General features: G+C 38.1%; 1 protein-coding gene across 2 annotated transcripts in view; it reads right to left on the reverse strand.

Moving 5' to 3' along the window:
- LOC145268677 (cilia- and flagella-associated protein 157-like) overlaps positions 1–19,656 on the reverse strand; it is a 74,133-nt gene that overhangs the window by 24,266 nt on the left and 30,211 nt on the right. For both annotated transcript variants that reach the window (XM_080124173.1, XM_080124174.1), the window contains exons 4-6: positions 18,516–18,669; positions 10,903–11,170; positions 2,898–2,956 (exon numbers count right to left, since the gene is read on the reverse strand). In XM_080124173.1, the coding sequence (XP_079980299.1) occupies positions 2,898–2,956; positions 10,903–11,170; positions 18,516–18,669 (481 nt within the window). The remainder of the gene's footprint in view (positions 1–2,897; positions 2,957–10,902; positions 11,171–18,515; positions 18,670–19,656) is intronic.

Below are 19,656 nucleotides of genomic sequence, written 5' to 3' on the forward strand. Positions count from 1 at the left end.
AATGTCGCAGCCATTCAAAATAAGCTTAGTCCTTGCAAAGCGTATAACTTTGCAAAAATGTCGACGCAAAAACTGACTCCCATCATTTTTGGATATTTGTGGTATGAGAGTCCAATTTTTCTAACGATACCCATTTTGTCAATGTTCGTTGCGTCTGTCGAAAGTTTTTGGCAGACATACAAATACACACACACACACTTTGTCCTTTGTGCATAATATTTCTGAAAATGCAAATATACACTTATGGAGGTGGGGATCTAAGCAATGCCGGACGATGCCCGTTACCCTTGCTAGCCTAGGATAAATTGGTTGTTTGAAATTTAAATTCTAGTTGAAATAAATGCTTATATAAATATAAACTAGAAAGATAACGTTTAGAATTAAAATTAATAACAATAATTTAAAAATAGGTCTGACCTCTAGCAGTCTGGCGTAGTTTGGCATAGAGGTCACTTAAGATGATGGGGATCTCAGAATGAGATGTTAAGACTAAGTTAGTTAGAGGAGTCGGGTTTTTTGAAGCAGACAAGGGAAATTGAGTTCTCCGAATAATTGAATTTTTTTTTTTTTTTTTTAAACCAAAGATGTCACAAAACTAAATAATTTGTTTATTATTATTACATACCTTACATTACGGGCTAATTTTTTGCAAACCATACCCACACTCACAAAATGGGATGTCTATTACGAAAGCCGTTCTTAACATAGGTAGGTTAGGGGTATCAATTCTGATTGCCGTTCTCGCCATAAGGAGGTTGGACTACAACAACAATACCAACCGTACTTTAATTTTTTTATGTGGAGGTGGAGGGATGTTACCACCAGGCAACGCCGGTTGACGGGTCCTGCTCGTAACTAATAAACGCCAAATTCAGGAGCAGATTGTCTAGCAATTATGTGGAGAGTGTCACATGTTAGCAAATATTGAGCCCTTGCTCACCCAACTGCAGCACACTTGTAACATAAGCAATACTGGATGATGCTAGATAACCTTGCTAACCTTGGATAAATTGGTTGTTTTAAATTAAATTCTAGTTGATATAAACGTTTATATAAATATAAATCTAGAAAGATAATGTTTAGAGAAATAGTATGAACAAAATGGGTTTTAGAATGATTAAATTAATAACAATAATCTATTGAAGGCACCTTATACGCCTGAAGAAGGTCGGAGGTTACATCGACCAAAACATTATGAAGATAACACTTAAGTTAAAAACAGGAGTCCGAATAATCCAAATCTAATATACAAAAGGCTATATTTTTGTTTGTCTGTCTGTCTGTCTTTCTCCATATTTTCAAACCCTATCTTCTCTGACACTAAAAGTCACAGAGTGGCGCTAGGGGGCCGCAAATGATTGGATTTTTTATGGACTGTTCTTTTATGGGTCTTTAGCCGGTTAAAATTGTTTTTAAGGGGACAAAAAATGTGTCAGAATTTAAAAAATCGTTATACATTTTGCACATTCATTTTAATTTATTTTTAATTTTTAATCAGTTCTTATGCATTTCATGTTGGTAATGTGGTAACGTCACCAGCTTTGAATGCTACAGTTTTGCTTTCGGTTTCGATTCTAGCTGATGGCACCCAAATACTTTTCTTTTTTTTTTTTTACTTTTAGAAATCATGACTCTATAATAATAATATATACGAAATCTGGACAAATTAAAATATCATATTTAAGCGTATTTTGCGACCGGGCAAAGCTCCCCTCCCACTAGTTATATCAAAGATTTTTTTCTACTATTTTCTTTTTAATTTTTTTAAAATTTCGACACTTCTACACTATCAAAACGAAATTTTGTAAATCATAAAACTGAATTTCACATGGAAACAATGGTATCTACGCATTCCTCGTATTTTTAAGATGATTATATCTAAAAATGACGAAAATCAATAATGTAGAAAATTATTTATTAAAGAAAATAAAAAATAGAATTTGAAGAAAACTATCATATTTGCTTACATAAGACACAGGAGAGCTTAAAAGGGAGGTAATTTTCCGTTTCGATTTATTTTATAAAAACAAGATGGCTGCAATTTTTCACCTGCTAACATGATTAAAGTCATTTTTTAAAAAAAAATAATTCAGTAATATTCAGGTAATTTTGACTGCATAATATGGAAGCTACCATTGTAAATTATTAGAATTGCCAAAAGAAAAAAAACAAAAAAAACATCAGTTTCGATTTAAACAAGATGGCTGCAATTTTTCACCTGCTAACATGATTAAAGTTGTTTGTTTAATAATTCAGTAATATTCAGGTAATTTCGACTGCATAATTTGGAAGCTTCCATTGTAATTTATTGAAATTAATAAAAATAAATAAAATCAATAGAAACCATTGTTTTTTTTATCTGAAAACTCGATTTATCGACTAAAAAATTTCGTTCTGATAGTGTAGAAGAGCCTACTTTTTTTTAAATAGATTTTATCCATAGAAAAAGTGGCCCTGTCGGTGGGGCATTAGAATACACTGACTGCCCCCCTTCAGAGGGTAAAAGTCCCTCAATGGGGGTCCTGGATATGACCTTAAACTATATCCAGTGGTGAGGCCCCAGCTTGTGGGCTTTGGGGAGTGTGGAGCCACCCTTTAATTACCATTGCTCCCAGGTCCACTCCGGGTGCCCCAGCTTGTAGGCTTTGGGGACTGTGGAGCCACCCTTTAATTACCATTGCTCCCAGGTCCACACTGACCCGGAGTCGTAGTACCTGTTAGGGTCCCAACTATGGGTTAAATAGAAACTGACGTGAAAATAACAAATATACTCTATTAAAAAAAATTTTCTTCAAAATCTTTGGATTCAACATTAAATAACCCGAAAAGGGTTGATATGCCGTAAAACAAAAGCAACCAACCAAAAAGTAAAAAAAGAAGCACTAAAAAATATTTACTGATGATTTTCGACTTGATTCTGCAAATCGTGACTCTTTTCCATCAGCATATTTATGACCTGTCAAATGAAATAATACACAAAATAAATAAAATAAAATATGCATCAAGTGTGTTTGAAAGCCAAATCACAATGTAATATTATGAAAATAAAAAAATATTTTACTTGTTTGAAATTTATATATTTAATTTGAATAAAATAAAATAGGCATCAAATGCGCTTAAAAGCCAAATCACAACTTAATAAATTTCAAACAAGTAAAATATATATTTTTCAAGTTGATAGCATAACAGATTTTGCAATTGTTTTCATTTTCAGTTAGTGAGAGGGGAATCTTTCACCTCTTAAACACACCAAATTGACTTTTTTTTTTCTTTTTTTTAATGGAGAGTAGACAATGCACTGTGGATGCATTATCGGCAGCTCCCGTTACTCTTGCTTCTCTTTATTTGTCCCTCAGTCCTCATTTTTAATGAGTGATTTTTCTGACAAAGGGAGAAGAAAACGCTGTTTTCTAGGTTGGCAGTATTTTGCGTGAACAGCAGATGTCAGAAATTTTCTGTTTCTATGTCTATCCTTGTAGCCATGTCATTAGTAAGGGTGCTGGAGGTAAACGTTTTATCTGGGCTGACATTATCCGCCTGATAGTCAGGGACCCGAACCTTGGATTAACCACTAAGGAGGCTGTCCTATCAGCAGGTGCAAAGTACTGGGGCTGCTGTATTGCCATTTGGTGAATGGATTCTGGACCATGCAGTAGCTTCTGGTGGGGCCTCTCGATGCCATATTAGTGGTTAATTGTTACGGCTTTACCATTTCATGTGCTACAAAAAAAAAAAATTCTTCATTTCTATTTCTCTCTTACTTTCCCTCTCTGCCCTGCTTCAGGCATGTCTGTTGACCTAATCCACAAATCCCAAAACACCATCATGAAAAGTCTCAATAAAAAATACACGATTAAACCCAGATCTCCAACTTCTAACATAGACCCCCACTACCAGGTCTCCTTCTTTAACATCAGGGGTCTACGTTCTAACCTTCCAGAGGTTGAAACCCAATTACAGGAGACTAAACATATTATTTCTAAGTGAAACTGGCATTGGAGAGACCATTTCCCTAGATGAGTTCGTAATTAAAGAATACTCTAATTTAACTTCCAAATCTGACCCCCAAGATCGCCATGGGCATGGAAATATGTGCCTATATAAAAGATGGATTTCCATGTGGTAAAGACATCCCCAGAAAAGATCTTAACTTACCCTATATGTGCTTCCGGGTTGCACTAGCTCAAACTACTACATTTATATTTGCTCTCTATCGCCCCCACAACAGCGGAGTTACTATCTTTAAAAGCATATCTGAGAAAATTGACCATGCCCTATCTGCTTATCCTTCAGCTAATATTCATGTTTGTGGAGACTTCAATGTTCACAATGTGAAATGGTTAACTCACTCAAACAAGACCGATGATGAGGGGAGGTTCTGTCATAATTTCTCCATTGCTTATGACCTCACTCAGATTGTTCACGAACCACCCGTGTTCCCGATACTGACAGCCAGTATGCAAGTCTCCTAAACCTCTTTCTCACAACTTGCCCTGAACTGTGTTCAGCTTCTGTTCTGTCTCCACTTGGATTTTCTGACCACTCAGTTGTATCAGTTAAGATAAAAATGAAATGTAATAAGTCGCCAGATGTACCTCTCCATCATACAGTATATCGATACTCTATGGCTGACTGGGATAGCTTCCGCACATTTATAACAGATCTATCTCTGCGTTCCATGTTTAAAAAGAATGTGTCCTCTATAGTATCAGAACTGACAGAATGGTTAATTGTAGGTATAGACCGTTTCATACCCTCGAAAAAATTGCAGCAAAACCCCAACAGCCAGCCGTGGTTCTCTCCGGAATGTGCTGCTGCCATTGTACATAGAAATCACTTTTTCCATTGCTTCCAACGTAATAGATGTACTGAGACTAAAGTCGCTTTCAGAACTGCCAGCAACCATTGTAAAAAAGTAATAAAGAACACAAGAGAGTTGTATGCTCAGTCCGTCAAGTCCAAAGTAGCTGAGCAGTGGCTTGGTTCCCACCAGTTTTGGCAAATAGCAAACAGAATTCTGAACAGAAGCATATGCTCTATCCCAACTCTCATAAATAGACCTGAGGTAATCTCGTCAGCATCAGACAAAGCTAAACTCTTTGCCAAGAACTTTGCAGCTAATTCTAATCTTTTTGACCAAGGCTGCCACTCTCCAATATTTCCTCCTGTATCAGAAAACACACTATGTGATATACAAATATCTGTACGTGATGTTGCCAAACATATCAAAAATCTTGATTCCAGTAAAGCAACTGGCCCTGACGGTATTCCAATTCTAGTAATCAAAAGACTTCAACCAGAACTAGCGCCCATCCTTACAAAACTGTTTAAACGTTGTCTTAAGGAGAATTGCTTTTCGTCACCATGGAAAATCTCATCAGTATGCCCCGTATTTAAGAATTCAGGTGATCACTCATTTCCCTCTCAGTACAAGCCAATAAGTCTCCTGTGCGTCATGGGTAAGTTGCTGGAATCTGTGTTAAATAGAGAAGTAATCAACCATCTTAGCAAAAATAACCTTCTTAGTGACACGCAATATGCTTTCCGTTCTGCTAGATCTACAGCAAATGTGCTTACAGTTATATCTCATAGGATTAGTGAATCTCTCGACGGAGGCTACCTTTTTAGGGCAATTGCTCTTGACATATTAAAGACCTTTGATAGAGTATGGCATAAAGGTTTACTTCACAAGATCTCCAGCTATAGTATAGCTGGAAATGTCTTCTCAATTATTAAATCATTTCTCTCTGATAGGTTCATAAGAGTAGTGGTTTATGGGCAGAAATCAGAAGCTCTTGGTATTAATTCTGGAGTCCCTCAGGGGTCCATCCTGGGCCCAACTCTCTTCCTGATCTATATTAATGATCTTCCAAATCATATCCTTACATCATCCGTAGACATCTATGCTGATGACACTACTATCTATGGTAGCACATCTAAGACCGTAAACAACCAAGTTCTCTCTGATTCTCTCTCCTCTGATCTTGATCACGTTGTACAATGGGGAAAGAGGTGGCTTATTACTTTTAATGCATCTAAAACCAAGTATATAATGCATCTAAAACCAAGCTTTTATCTTTACATCATCAATGCTCTGATCCACATTTGGCATCAATTGAAATGAATGGCTCTCGTCTTGGGGAGGCCTCATGTTTTGACAAGCTCCTTGGTTTGACCTTTACTCCTGATCTTAAATGGAACACATACATTAAATCCGTTGCCAAGGCCGCTGGAAAAATGGTGGGATCTTTCTATCGATCCAGTAGATATCTCACTGCTGATGCAATTCTCTATCTATATAAGAGCCAGGTACGTCCAAGGATGGAGTACTGTTGCCATATCTGGGCAGGAGCTGCTAGAAAGGACTTATCCTGCTTTGGTAGAGTTCAAAATAGACTTCGTAGCCTGGTAGGAGATGTCCTTTTCTCTTTCCTGCAACCTCTATCTCACAGAAGAGATGTTGCGAGTTTGTCTCAGATGTATCGTTATTTTCATGGAAAGTGTTCGACTGAGCTTCAGTCTATGGTCCCCCCTCGCTAAACTTTCACAAGAAACACCCGTCTAGCAGAAAACACTATCACTAGTTTCCCCCACTCTTTATCTGTGCCTAAACCTAAGCGTAGATTCCATGAGCAAAGTTTCTTTCTAAGAACTGCGCACCTATGGAATTGTCTTCCGTTTTTCTGCTTTCTAGCTGACTATAATATGGTTGTCTTCAAGTCTAACGTAAACAAGTTTTTGATGAGCCGTTCCATATAAGTTAACAAATTTACCGAATCGCCATTACTAACGATTTCTATATTGTCCAATTTCTACGGTGCATTCTTTAACCCTTATCCTCGAGTGGCCTCTTGGCCTTAATAAGTGGTGACGCCTATGTAAAAAAGAAAAAAAAATGTCTGTTTATTTTCTTAATATTACGTTGTGATTTGGCTTTCAAGCACACTTAATGCGTGTTTTATTTCATTCAAATTAAATCAACGTTTCTATAATGGAACTCACACCCTTGACGCAAAGTTAATGTTGTGATGATTCCACTTGACAAAGTCAGATCATAGTCCTGGAAGCGGCGATTGAAGCGTACAGTAGTCTAACGTGTGATGAATTTGTAAGACAGTTCAAGCTTTCACCTGCACAGCCTAGGTAAGACGTACAAACTGAGCAAGTGGGTTCCGCAAATGCTGTTGAAGAGCCACGCGATGCAATGAGTGACAGCTTGCATATCACTGATTTCTCGCCACCGTACTGCGTCCTTATCTAATCGAGTGCTCACCAGTCATGGAAAGTCAGTACTATACGAAAGTCCCAAGCATTTTAGATATTGGTGGTCTCTCAAGACAGCCTATGCACTCATGCAAGATTATGTTTTCTGTCTGATGGACAGGTCGTCAAGTGGCATATTATATGGGTCACACAATCACTAGAGAATTATACTCTCAGCGACTGAAATGCGTGCAACCCTAACCCTAACCCGACTGAAATGTGTGCAACCCTAACCCTAACCCAACCGGCACTGCTCCAGAAGGAGCCAGCACTGGTGGATCGCAAAGGTGTGTTTTTCTTCCATGATCACGCCAGGTCGCATGTTGTGTGAGTGGTCAGGGATACTATACAGCAACTTGGGTGGAAGACAATGTACCATCCACCTTATTTACACCATCTTCCACCATCCGATTACCAGCCTTTTCAGTCCTGGATATGACCTAAAACTATATCCGATGGTGAGGCCCCGGCTTGCGGGCTTTGGGAAGTGTGGAGCCACCCTTAAATTGCCATTGTTCTCAGGTCCACTCTGACCCGGAGTGGTAGTACCTGTTAGGGTTCCAACTATGGGTTAAATAGAAACCAACTTGAAAAGAAAAAACAAATATATTCTATTAAAAAATTATTCTTCAAAAGCAATGGATTTGGCATTAAATAACCTGAAAAAGGTTGATATGCCGGAAAACAAAACCAAACAACCAACCAACCACCTCTTTCACTCCTTGGATAATCATCTTCATACGAAATCCTTCACCAATAAAACAGACTTGCATCAAACCCTCACGGACTTCTTTGCATCCAAAACTCTCGAGTTCTACTGCAATGGGATTGAACAGCTGGAGAGACGAAGAAGATGGCAGCAGGTGATAGGTGCGTATGGTGATTACTGTGAAGATTAAATATAAGTTACACAGCTTTCTATTATGATTGCAGATTTCGTATCTGTCCATCTGAAGCCAAAATTATACTACTGCTGCTATTAATTGTGCTTTTATTATGAATGGAGGGGTTGAAATCCACGGTCTTCACATTGTACTTGTTGTGCCCCAAAAAAAAAAAAACGGAAAAAAATGTAAAATAAAATACGAAAAAAAAGTGGTAGGCAGGCAGGTTCAAACCCATACCGCAAAGGAGAAAAATAACGTGAAAAATAAAAAAAAGTGACATCTTTGCTGTTGCACCCATCGCCAAACCGGAAGTGGCGAAGGTTTAAATTAAGGCTAGTCAATCAAAAAGAGGGGATAACTTTCGAAAATATTGGCGAAAAAAGCGACTTCCTCCTTGTAGAAAAGTGCCCAGTTGAGGGTGAGGGAATTAATGTTTTTAGCCAATTTTTTTTATATTTGTCGTCCAAAGGGTCGAGCTTCAAAACGGTACTGATCTCATGAAAATCTGTCATCTCTGTCGAAAGTTTTAGGCAGACATACAAACATACATACATACATACATTTAAACAGACGGGTGAGATTTATTTATTTTATTATACAGGGTGTCTCAAAAAAAAATGTACTCACACTTTAACCCTTGCTAACATGCTGTCTTTTTTGTGTTGCAGGTGTGAGGTGTGAACCACAGCATGGCAGGAAATCAACCTAGCTTGGAAGAGAGGAAGCTTGTCCTGAAATGTTATTGGAAGACAGAAAACGCCATTGAAGTGCAAAGACAATTCAGAAGGGAATTCGCAAGACCACCACCAACGAGCCGGACCATTGCTCGCATCAAAGAGAAATTTGAAACAGATGGAACCATCCAGAACGTCAACAAGAAATGTTCTGGAAGACCTTGGACATCCACGAGCCCTGGAAAAGAAGAGCAGGTGCAGGAAACACTCTTTCGATCACCACAGAAATCACTTCGACAAAATGCTTGGGAAACCCACATCTCAAAAGATAGCATCCATCGCATCATGAAGCGTCTGCACTGGAAATGCTACATTCCAATACTAATTCATGCTCTCAACGAAGACAATCCTGACCGGAGAGTCGAATTCTATGAATGGTACCTGGCAAAATGTGCAGAAGATGCAGGGTTTCCACACAAAATTGTGTGGAGCGATGAGACAACCTTTAAATTAAATGGCACCATTAATCGCCATAATTGCACGTACTGGGGTCCTATAAATCCTCATGTAACACTTGAACACCATGTAAACTTGCCAGGAGTAACAGTGTGGTGTGGGATATCCTCACTGGGCATCATAGGGCCATTTTTTATTAACGGAACTGTCACTGGTGAGAGATACCTTAACTTGCTTCAGGAGTTTGTTGATCCACAAATTTCGAACATGATTCTTTAATCACATTTATCTTCTGTATTCGAAGCTATTCCATTTCACTGTATGTTCATAAATAAAGGATTTCTCGTCATTCGAAGTGTGGGTACATTTTTTTGAGACACCCTGTATATTACAAGGAATAATTTGCCCGATGGCCTAAACAGAAACGAAGGAAAATTTTGGCAGCAATGTTGGAAATGTCCGAAACAGTGATAGGGAATATATAGGAAAGAAAAGGTAGATTGTGTTAGGCACTGGTTAACAAATATGTGTGACGTCATGAGATGCAGAAATTTTGGAATATGAATACAAAAAAAAAAATAATGAATAACCGTTAATTAATAATATATATATATTATCACCACTTATCAAGGCCCTGAGACCACTCGAGGATAAGGGTTAAAGAGTGCACATTGGTCAAAAGGACTGTAAAATGTTTTTGACTCGTGATGGGGGGGGGGGGAGTATGAGACGAATGGATTCGCCAATCATTTTTATAACCACCGGCTGTGCTAAACAACCAATCAAAACGTCCCAAAATTATTATAAAAATTGTCGAATTTTGGATTCAATCAGTTCGCCGTTTACTACGTCATGGACCGCATTTAATTCTTGGCCGGCATCTTGGTTACTGATCTGAACTACACCGCCATCTTGGTTACTGATCTGAACTACGCCGCCATCTTTGTTCAACACAATGTCTCAAAACTTAACAAGGACAATATCAAAGTCATCGTTAGAAGTGTAAATTTGGTAAAATTGGATTACTTAAGGGGAGCAGCTCATCAAGAACTTGTTTACATTGGACTTGAAGACGACCATATTGTAGTCAGCTGGAAAGCAGGTAAACGGAAGATAGTTCCACAGGTGTGCAGTTCTAAGAAAGAAGCTTTGTTCACGGAATCTACGTTTAGGTTTAAGCACAGATAAAGAGTGGGAGAAATTATTGATAGTGGTTTCAGCTAGACGAGTGTTTTTTGTGAAAGTTTGACGAGGGAGGACCGTAGATTGGAGCTCAGACGAACACTTGCCATGAAAATAACGATAAAGCAAAGACAGGCTCGCAACGTCTCTTCTGTGAGACAGAGGTTGCGGGGAACAGAAAAAGGCATCCCCCCCCTTAGCCTACAAAGTCTATTTTGAACAAGGCAAGGATAAGATCATCTTAGCAGCTCCTGCCCAGATGTGGCAACAATACTCCATCCTTGGACAAATTTGCATGTGTGCTTAAACGGCTGCTGCTGTTGCTAATACCTTCACTAGCCATCTATCTTTCGGTTGCTGCTGATATTTTCACATACGCTCATACACGCTCTGTTACAACCCCTCCTCCCCTCCATTCCCCGCAAAATCTTCAACCTTACCTTCTGCGTGCTGAGGTTCTTTTTTATCAACTCCTTCTCGTTGTGTTCCAGAATATTTAACTTGCTCAGCAACGTCTTTTCCTTCGCCTTCAACGCGTCGTTCTCCTCAATCATCGTCATTGTCTTGTCGGACATCTTTGCCATCTTGGACGTGATGGACAAATTCTCCCGGATCATCCGCTTCGTCGTTTCGCCCATTTGTTTATCCGTGACTTCCTGAAACTCAGCCACAAGCTGATTCACGCGGACAAACATCTCCTTCTTCAGTCTAAAAAATGGAGCACGATAAATAAAAACAGAGGAACAGTTACAAACGGGACCAGAAATTCCATGGTGCTGTTTGTGATACTATCGGTGCTCCCCCATCACCACAAAATGTTAGGAGGTGGGGGAGAAAGAGAAGACAAAAGACAAGAGGAAATAAGTTTATTGGGGGGGGAACAAAAAATAACAACGCATAGAAAGTTGTTCACTAATGAGCACAAAGGGAAGCTGAATAGGATTGTTAATCAAGGTGTGTCGGAAATTGGAGGAACAATAGGGTTGGTGGAAAGAAAATGTATCGGAAGTTGTTCAGCAAGGAGCACAAAAGAAAGCTGAATAGGATTGTTAATCAAGGTGTGGCAGAAAAAGTTAATTGGAGGAACAATAGGGTTGGTGGAAAGAAAATGTATCGGAAGTTGTTCACCAAGGAGCACAAAAGGAAGCTGAATAGGATTGTTAATCAAGGTGTGTCGGAAAAAGTTCATTGGAGGAACAATAGGGTTGGTGGAAAGAAAATGTATCAGAAGTTGTTCACCAAAGAGCACAAAAGGAAGTTGAATAGGATTGTTAATCAAGGCTCCAACATTGTGTGGCGTAGATTTCTTCCCTTTCATATTCTGGCCATGTGATCTTTTCTCACATTGGTGGCTGTCGAGTTGAGCAAGTACGGGTTCACAAGTATATAAAAAAACTAAAACCAAATACGAAAAATACGAGGTGCCTTAAATAAGTTTCCACGTTTTTTGCACAAGCGTTTAAAATTGTCACAGACTCTTGAAAATTCAGTATGTTATTGCTATACATATTATGAGATGAATGACCAATTTTTATGATTTCACATTCAAATGAACAGCTACAGCAGGAATTGGAATATACCCTACTAAAGCCCGATTGCCACAGCTGATGAATTTAAAAAATGCAATCTGGACGTGAGGACATTTTAGAAGAAAGATATGCAATAAAATCTGTTTTAAACTTGAGAAAAAATACCACGGAAACGTATGTAATGCTTCAGACTGCTTTTGGACCATCTCGCAATGAATCGAGCATGAGCTTGTGAGTAGCATAAGAGATTCAAGGAAGGTAGGGAGTCTGTAAGGGATGATGAGAGGTGTGGGAGAAGTAAGGAAGTCAGAACACCAGAGCTGATTGGCCAAATAAAGAATTTCATAGATAAGGATCGTCGTGTGTCTATAGAGACAATAAGTGCACAGTTTGATGTCAGTGTGGGAACTGTACACACAATTATTTGCAAGAATTGAAGATGCGGAAGATTTGCACGATATTTTTTCTAAGGGTGCGCAGAGAAAATCACAGTCTATTTAAACAAAATGGACATCACGATAGTTCCTCACTCTCTCTATAGTCCAAACCTTGCTCCCTGTGACCTTTGACCCTAAGCTCAAGGAAAAAAACTTTAGAAACTGTCGTTATGAGAAAATTGAGGAGATAAAAGAGGCTGGGGCAAGGGTCATCGATATGCTCACACAATAGGAATTCCATAGAGCCTTCAAGAAGTTGCTGGAATGGTACAAGTGCATTGCAGCCAGAGGAGATTACTTTGAAGGGGACTTGAGTTTATTGTGTGTACTATCAATAAAATTGCCCATACAAAAAAAAGTCTGGAAACTTAAGGCACTTCGTACATTTTTTTTTTTTTTTTTTTTTTACACCACTTATCAAGGCCCAGAGGCCACTCGAGGATGAGGGTTAAAGAGTGCACAGTAGTCAATTGGACAATATAGTAATCGTTAGTAATAGAAATTCAGTAAATTTGTTGACTTAAGTGGAACGGCTCATCAAGAACTTGTTTACGTTGGACTTGAAGACGACCATATTGTAGTCAGCTGGAAAGCAGGCAAACGGAAGACAGTTCCACAGGCGTGCAGTTATGAGAAAGAAACTTTGTTCATGGAATGTACGTTTAGGTTTGAGGACAGAAAAAGAGTGGGGGAAATTATTGATAGTGGTTTCAGCTAGACGAGTGTTTCTTGTGAAAGTTTGGTTATATCCTTACTTATTACTCTACGAGGTGCCTTAAATACATTTCCAGACTTGTTTTTGTACCGGCATTTACAATTGTCATAGACTGTTGAAAATTCAGTATGTTATTGCGATTCATCTTATGAGATGACTGACCAATTTTTACGATTTCAGATTCAAATGAACAGCTACAGCAGGAATCGAAATACACCCTACTAAAGAATAAAAGAGTCTTTAATATAAGTGAAGAAGACGGAGAAAACAGAGGGCAAGTAAAATGTGTATTCAAACAGAGAAAAAAAAAAAATGGAGGAAAAACATTTTTTCACCATTTTTTTTCCTCTATACGTTTCTTTCCCCCCCCCCTCTATGTTTCTTTTCTTTATTTCGATACACGTTTTACTCTCCTCTTCCTTTTTTTCTCCGTCTTCTTCACCTATATTAAAAGGCTGTTGTCTTTTTATTAAAAAATTCTGAATGACACATGATGCAACTTCCTGATACAGGATGACCCTCCCCCCCCCCCAAAAAAAAATGGGCCCAAATTCTTATTTAGGCCCCGTTTCTTAGTGTTTTGTCCGAATGAAATGAAACGTTGGTCATAACTAGTTTATTATATTCAAAACATCACATCAAAATACTTGGGTCTTTGGCCTTTTTTTTTCTCCGTTGACTGTAACTTGCTCAGAAAAACAATTGAATGTCTTCTGTTTTTTGGGGGGGTCACCCTGTATTCTGCAAATATCAGTTGCATTCTGTGTGTGTGTGTGTGCTATAATTAACCTTCTACATGTTAAGGTCCGTATCTATATTCGTCAGTTGATGTCAGCTCATCTAGATCTCCTAAATCTCTCCTGATTTATTTCAAGCCACAATTTGTCTTTGACTATGCTCAAATTCCAACTCTAATTAACTGTAACTGTCGTCAACCGTCAGAAACCCTAAACTGTCCAAAAACTAACCCTAACCTTAACCCTAACCCTAACACCCAGCGGGCATAAACTGTTGCAAAACCCACCACCAGACATAAAACTAACCCTAAAACATATTGACTGATATTTTTGTTTCCCCATTCATCGCCACACCCTGATTAACAATCCTATTTCAGCTTTCTTTTGTGTGTATTCGTAAGCAACTTCATATGCCTTTGTTTTACCGATAAACCTATTTCCCCCTTTTTTGTCATACTTCTTTTTTATTTTCTACCCCACTTCCTAGCAATCGGATAGTATTACAATAACACAAGGTTCTGCAAGAAGCAAAGAAAATGCCTTACTTTGGCAATATCTTTGGTAATATCGGAAGATATACGAAGAATTCAGCAACATTTAATGACGACTCATGCAGTGAATTTGAGAGATTTTCAGACTTTTTCGTTCTATGAAAACATAAAGAGACATTCTTCAAGGTTTTATTGGAGAGAAAGTACTCACAGGGAGAGAGACTAATAAGTAAATAATTATCTCCTTCTTAGTTCGCTAACTTTCTCTTAAGAAATGGCCGACGCAACAGATAAAGGCATCGGTAATATTCAGCTTGGATTATTTATACATTGATTTGACGTGTCGCGTTTGCATCGCTTTCCGAAAGAGACTGATTTGAAAAAACATAATGTCATGTCATGTCCTTTATCGTTCAACTATAAGTTCTTTTTAACACGTTTAACTTTTGCTCCGATCTTGTCACCCATTTTTCTGAGAAAAGTTATGTTTTACAGATCTGGATTATCCTGACTAGTATTGCGATGATTAATCGGAATCGGGAATTGAAAATATCGGAATCGGTGATTATAATTCGAATAACCCATGTGTTATTTCTTTTGCCCTTCACATCACCAATTTCTTGGTTATAAGTTCGACACTGTTGTCCAAACTTCCAACTTCCAAACGCAAAGATCTTTTTCACTAACTTCCACACGTCTGTATAAGTAACACACCTTCTCTCAACTTCAAAAGCACTTCTGCTGATCGAACTTCTCCAAAATCAAACTTCAAAATGAACGTCCTCTCTGAAAAATCAACCCTCTTTTATCTCCAACCAGGAGCATCTCATCTGCATATCAGCTTGGTAACATTGCAGGCATATAAAGAGATAAGGCAGCCATTTTTGTTTCTTTTTTCTTCCTTCATTGTATTCCACGACCGACCCATTGAATTATGCACACGTGCTAGTTAGGTAATTCACATATTTTCCTTAAAAAAAAAATCAGAACTTACGTGGATATTGGAATTGGTATTGGAATCAGAAAAACTTGTGCCTATTTTCCCCCGTGTCAATTTTCTTTTTTATTAGATTTTATTCAAAGCAAAATTCCACCCCCTCGCTAGTAGTAACGATAAAGTAATAAATATTTATTGATTTTGAAAATATACCAGTAAAACTGAAATCTATAGATTACTCCTCGCTAAACACACGTAAGTATATTCGTTTTAAACTTCCGATAAAACTAAAATCTATGGATGATTCCACCAGAAACGTCTAGGAAAATATCTGCACATTTTGACTAACCCTAAACCTAACCCTAAACCTAACCCTAAACTCTAACCCTAACCCAGACCTGAGCTACTGAACCTAATTTGCCCCTGTGCTTGGCCTCCTGGGAAAAATTGTGAAATGTAGATCTGGAGTTAAACTTTTAAACCATCTTATACAGCTTAATTTTTTCCCAAGCATTACCTCCTATTAAAAAAAAAAAGCACACTTTATATTTACTTAGTGGGGTGGGGGGTGGGGGAAGGATGGAACCGCTTTAACGGGAGGATGAGTTATTCAGCGACTACAACCTATTTTGTTATATATATATATATATATATATATATATATATATATATATATATATATATATATTGTAAAAATGGGCATTACCACTTATCAAGGCCCAGAGGCCACTCGAGGATAAGAGTTGAAAAGTGCACAGTAGTCAAATTCGGGAAATTTGTTATATACCTATTTTTTTGTTACTTAGGCATTTCCACTTATCAAGGCCCAGAGGCCACTCGAGGATAAGAGTTGAAAAGTGCACAGTTTCCCAAGCATTACCTCCTATTAAAAAAAGATGCACACAATTCCAAAAAAAAAAAAAAAAAAATATTTCTGGCAACATTTATTTATTTATCTCATATGCTAATATTTTGTTTCCATGTTTTCGGATTTTACAGTAAACTTTATTAAATATTCTTAGAACATACAGTTAAATATTAGTTTTCGAGTTGAAAGGTTATTACCAACCGATTTATCGCATTACAAAACGCAGAATCCCAAAATTACACTAAAAATTGACGTAGGGAGAATATTATTATTGCTTGAAATTTTTTACCGGCGAGAATTGCTTTGCTAAGCAAACAACATGTAAACATCCCTCATCAACCACACCAGAATCTCCCCTATCACCTGGTTGAGTGACACGCCCCCCCCCCTACTTTGAACACTCGATTTTGATCTAAGTCCACTTGCATCATCAGAATTATCATCACTTTTTTCTTCATTTATATATTTTCATTGCTTGCGTTACTTGATTTAGAAACATACTCCTGATCAAATTCGCCTTCGTCTGAATCCGAATTTATCATTTTATCCAACACTTGTTGCGCCGTGAAACTCCTTGGTCTTGCTCTTTTACTTGTTGAGGTGCTTGGTTCGTCACTAACTTGCTTCATGGCTATTTTAGTCTACAAAACAACTCACAACTCCGCAAAAACAAAGGAAGCCATTTGCAAAACATTACGTTTGCGCTAAATCGAGGCTAAACAGCATTTCAGCCCGGCGTTGCCCGGGTGTTTGGAGGTGTATGCTGAGCAAAAAAAAAAAAAAAAGAGTAAATTTTTTTTTAATTTGACCCCTATTATGACCCCTTAAAATTTATTGTTTTGGGCTCAAATCACTTTATTAAGTTAGATCCATGTTCGAGGAACCTATATCTAAAATTTCAAGTGTCTAGACCCAAAATTGTCGGAGGAGTTTGGTAGAGTTCTTAAAGGTCAAATCGTTGAAATTTGACCCCTTAACAGCCAAATTTCTGGCTGACACCCGTCACATCGATTTTCCCAAATCTCAGTACCCGGTATTTCAAATTTCGAGTCTATAGACTAAAAATTGACAGAGTTATTGCGTAGGGAAATGTACACAGACAGACAGACAGACATGTTCACTTTTATAGATATATAGATTTTATATGCGAAGACATAGCACAGATGCCATCCAACCTTATTTGTTACTATGTGTATTGGTTTTAATTCTATCTGATGCCATCCAAATCATATATTTTTAACTTTTTGAAATCACTACTAGATATTGGGTACAATATAATAATCAATAGAGTATTGGCCATATAATAATAAATACGAAATCTGCATGAATTAAAATATAATTTTATTATTGGAATTCTTGGAGATGAGTAATTTGCATATTTATATATTTTTAGCTCCTTGACAACACAAAAACACATAGTCAGAAAAATGGAGTGGTAGAATGATCCCACTATTTGTCCAGCGATTTTGGCAACAGATTTGATGCGTTTCATTTCAGATCAGGAGTGAAGGTCAGTCCCAGAGTCTTGTCAAGTTATGGTGCTTCCCCAAGACAAGAACCATTCACTTTTCTACAAGTATTTTAGTGGTGAATGCTCTGACGAACTGCAAGCACTTGTGCCCCCACGACGTGAGCACCCTCGACAAACCCGATAGGCTGCTAAATCCCACCCCCACACTGTAGAGATCCCTAGATGTAAAAGATCTTTTTACTCCAATAGTTTCTTCCCCAGAACCGCTAGACTCTGGAATTCCATTCCAGGTCCCTGCTTCCCCAACAGTACTGACGTGCAGAAGTTCAAGTGTAACGTCAACCGACATCTTGCTGCCCAAATCCCTACATAGTACCCCAGTAGTTGTTTCCCCTGATAGTAGCCCCCTACACCAAAGTGGCAATTTGCTTTGTTTGGGGTGAAAATGTAATAATAAAAAAAAAATTTCAATTGGGGCCTGATGAGCGTCAGAGCGAAGAATTAAAAAAATTAATTAAAATAACACTAGTATTTCTCTCCATGAGTAAGTTCTCTCCAAATAAAACCTTCAAGAAAACTCAGCAAACGTCTCTGGGTGTCGTTTTTCTTCACAAAGAGAAGTTTATTTCTATAGAAACCATTAGATGAAACGTCGATGATGAAGAGAATAAAAAGACCCCCTATAAGCAGGCTACACACATGTATAAAGAAGTTTATTTTGCTATTGAAAAATTTGCAGGAAGACAATTCATATAAGAGAAGGAAAATCTTTACTGCTTGATTTGATTTCAATCTTTAAGCATCAGCTTCAGGTTAAAATTAGATGTGATAGAAAGAGATTAAACAAAAAAATTGTCTACTTTCTTACCTGTCTTTATCAATGCTTTGTTTTTTATCGAGTTCACAGATATTCTCCTTATAATGTGCATCCATCGTTATCAGTTTATTCTCCATCATCGCCAGCTGCTCCATCAGATCGTCCTTCTGCATACGGAATTCCTCGAGACTTGCCAGCTTCCCATCTTTAATAAAAACAAACAAAAAAGTGGCAGAAAAACTTTCACTTATGGATGTTAGCAACCTTCATGTGGTCCTTCCCATCTTTCTATCAAACTTTGGAATCTTTCCATCAAACTTAGGAATCTTTCTGTCAAATTTTAGAATCTTCTGTCAACTCGGGAATCTTTCTGTAAAACTCGGGAATCTTTCTGTCAAGTTTGGGAATCTTTCTGTCAAACTTGTGAATCTTTCCGTCAAACTTTGGAATTTTTCTGTCAAACTTGGGAATTTTTCTGTCATTTTACTAGATTTTTGCTTTTTTTCCAGCTCGTTTAACTCATTGATCCATCCATGGCTCTTGACCCCCTGGAGGGGCATAGGCCATCTACAACTTTTATAGATGCTTTTGTAGCGATTTTTTTTTTTTTTATATGGTAGTCACCACTTATCAAGGCCCGGAAGCCACTCAGGGATAAGGGTTATTGCGTGTACAGTAATCAATGGGATAATATCGTAAACATTAGTAATGGAGATTTGATAAAGTGTCCTACGGGGGCGGTTTGTCATGAATTTGTTTATGCTGGTCTTGAAAACATCCAAGTTGTAGTCAGGTGGGAAACAGGCAAACGGAAGAGAGTTCCACAGGCGTGCACTTCTAAGAAAGAAGCTTTGTTCATGGAATTTACGTTTTGATTCAGGCACAGATAAAGTTCTTTTGGCAGGGTGAGGGTGATAGCGCCACGCCCAACCTTCCCAGAAGGTACATACAGCGCCTAGCCTTCCCAAATGGTCACCCATCTGGTACTGGCCAGGCTCACCATTGCTTAACGTCGGTGATCTGGCGAGAACCGGTGTGTCAACGTGATTGTGCAGTACTGTTGATCTAGTGGTCTTCATCAATCCGCTTTTTTTAATACCTCATTATAATACAGCTTCCTATTCCAGTAGTTTTTTTCCAAGAATTGCAAGCTTGTGGAACTCTCTTCCTGCTGACTGTTTTCCTCCCACCT

Source organism: Euprymna scolopes, chromosome 44 (assembly GCF_053919585.1).
Source record: "Euprymna scolopes isolate OS-2025 chromosome 44, ASM5391958v1, whole genome shotgun sequence".
Classification (NCBI taxonomy): Eukaryota; Metazoa; Mollusca; class Cephalopoda; order Sepiida; family Sepiolidae; genus Euprymna; species Euprymna scolopes.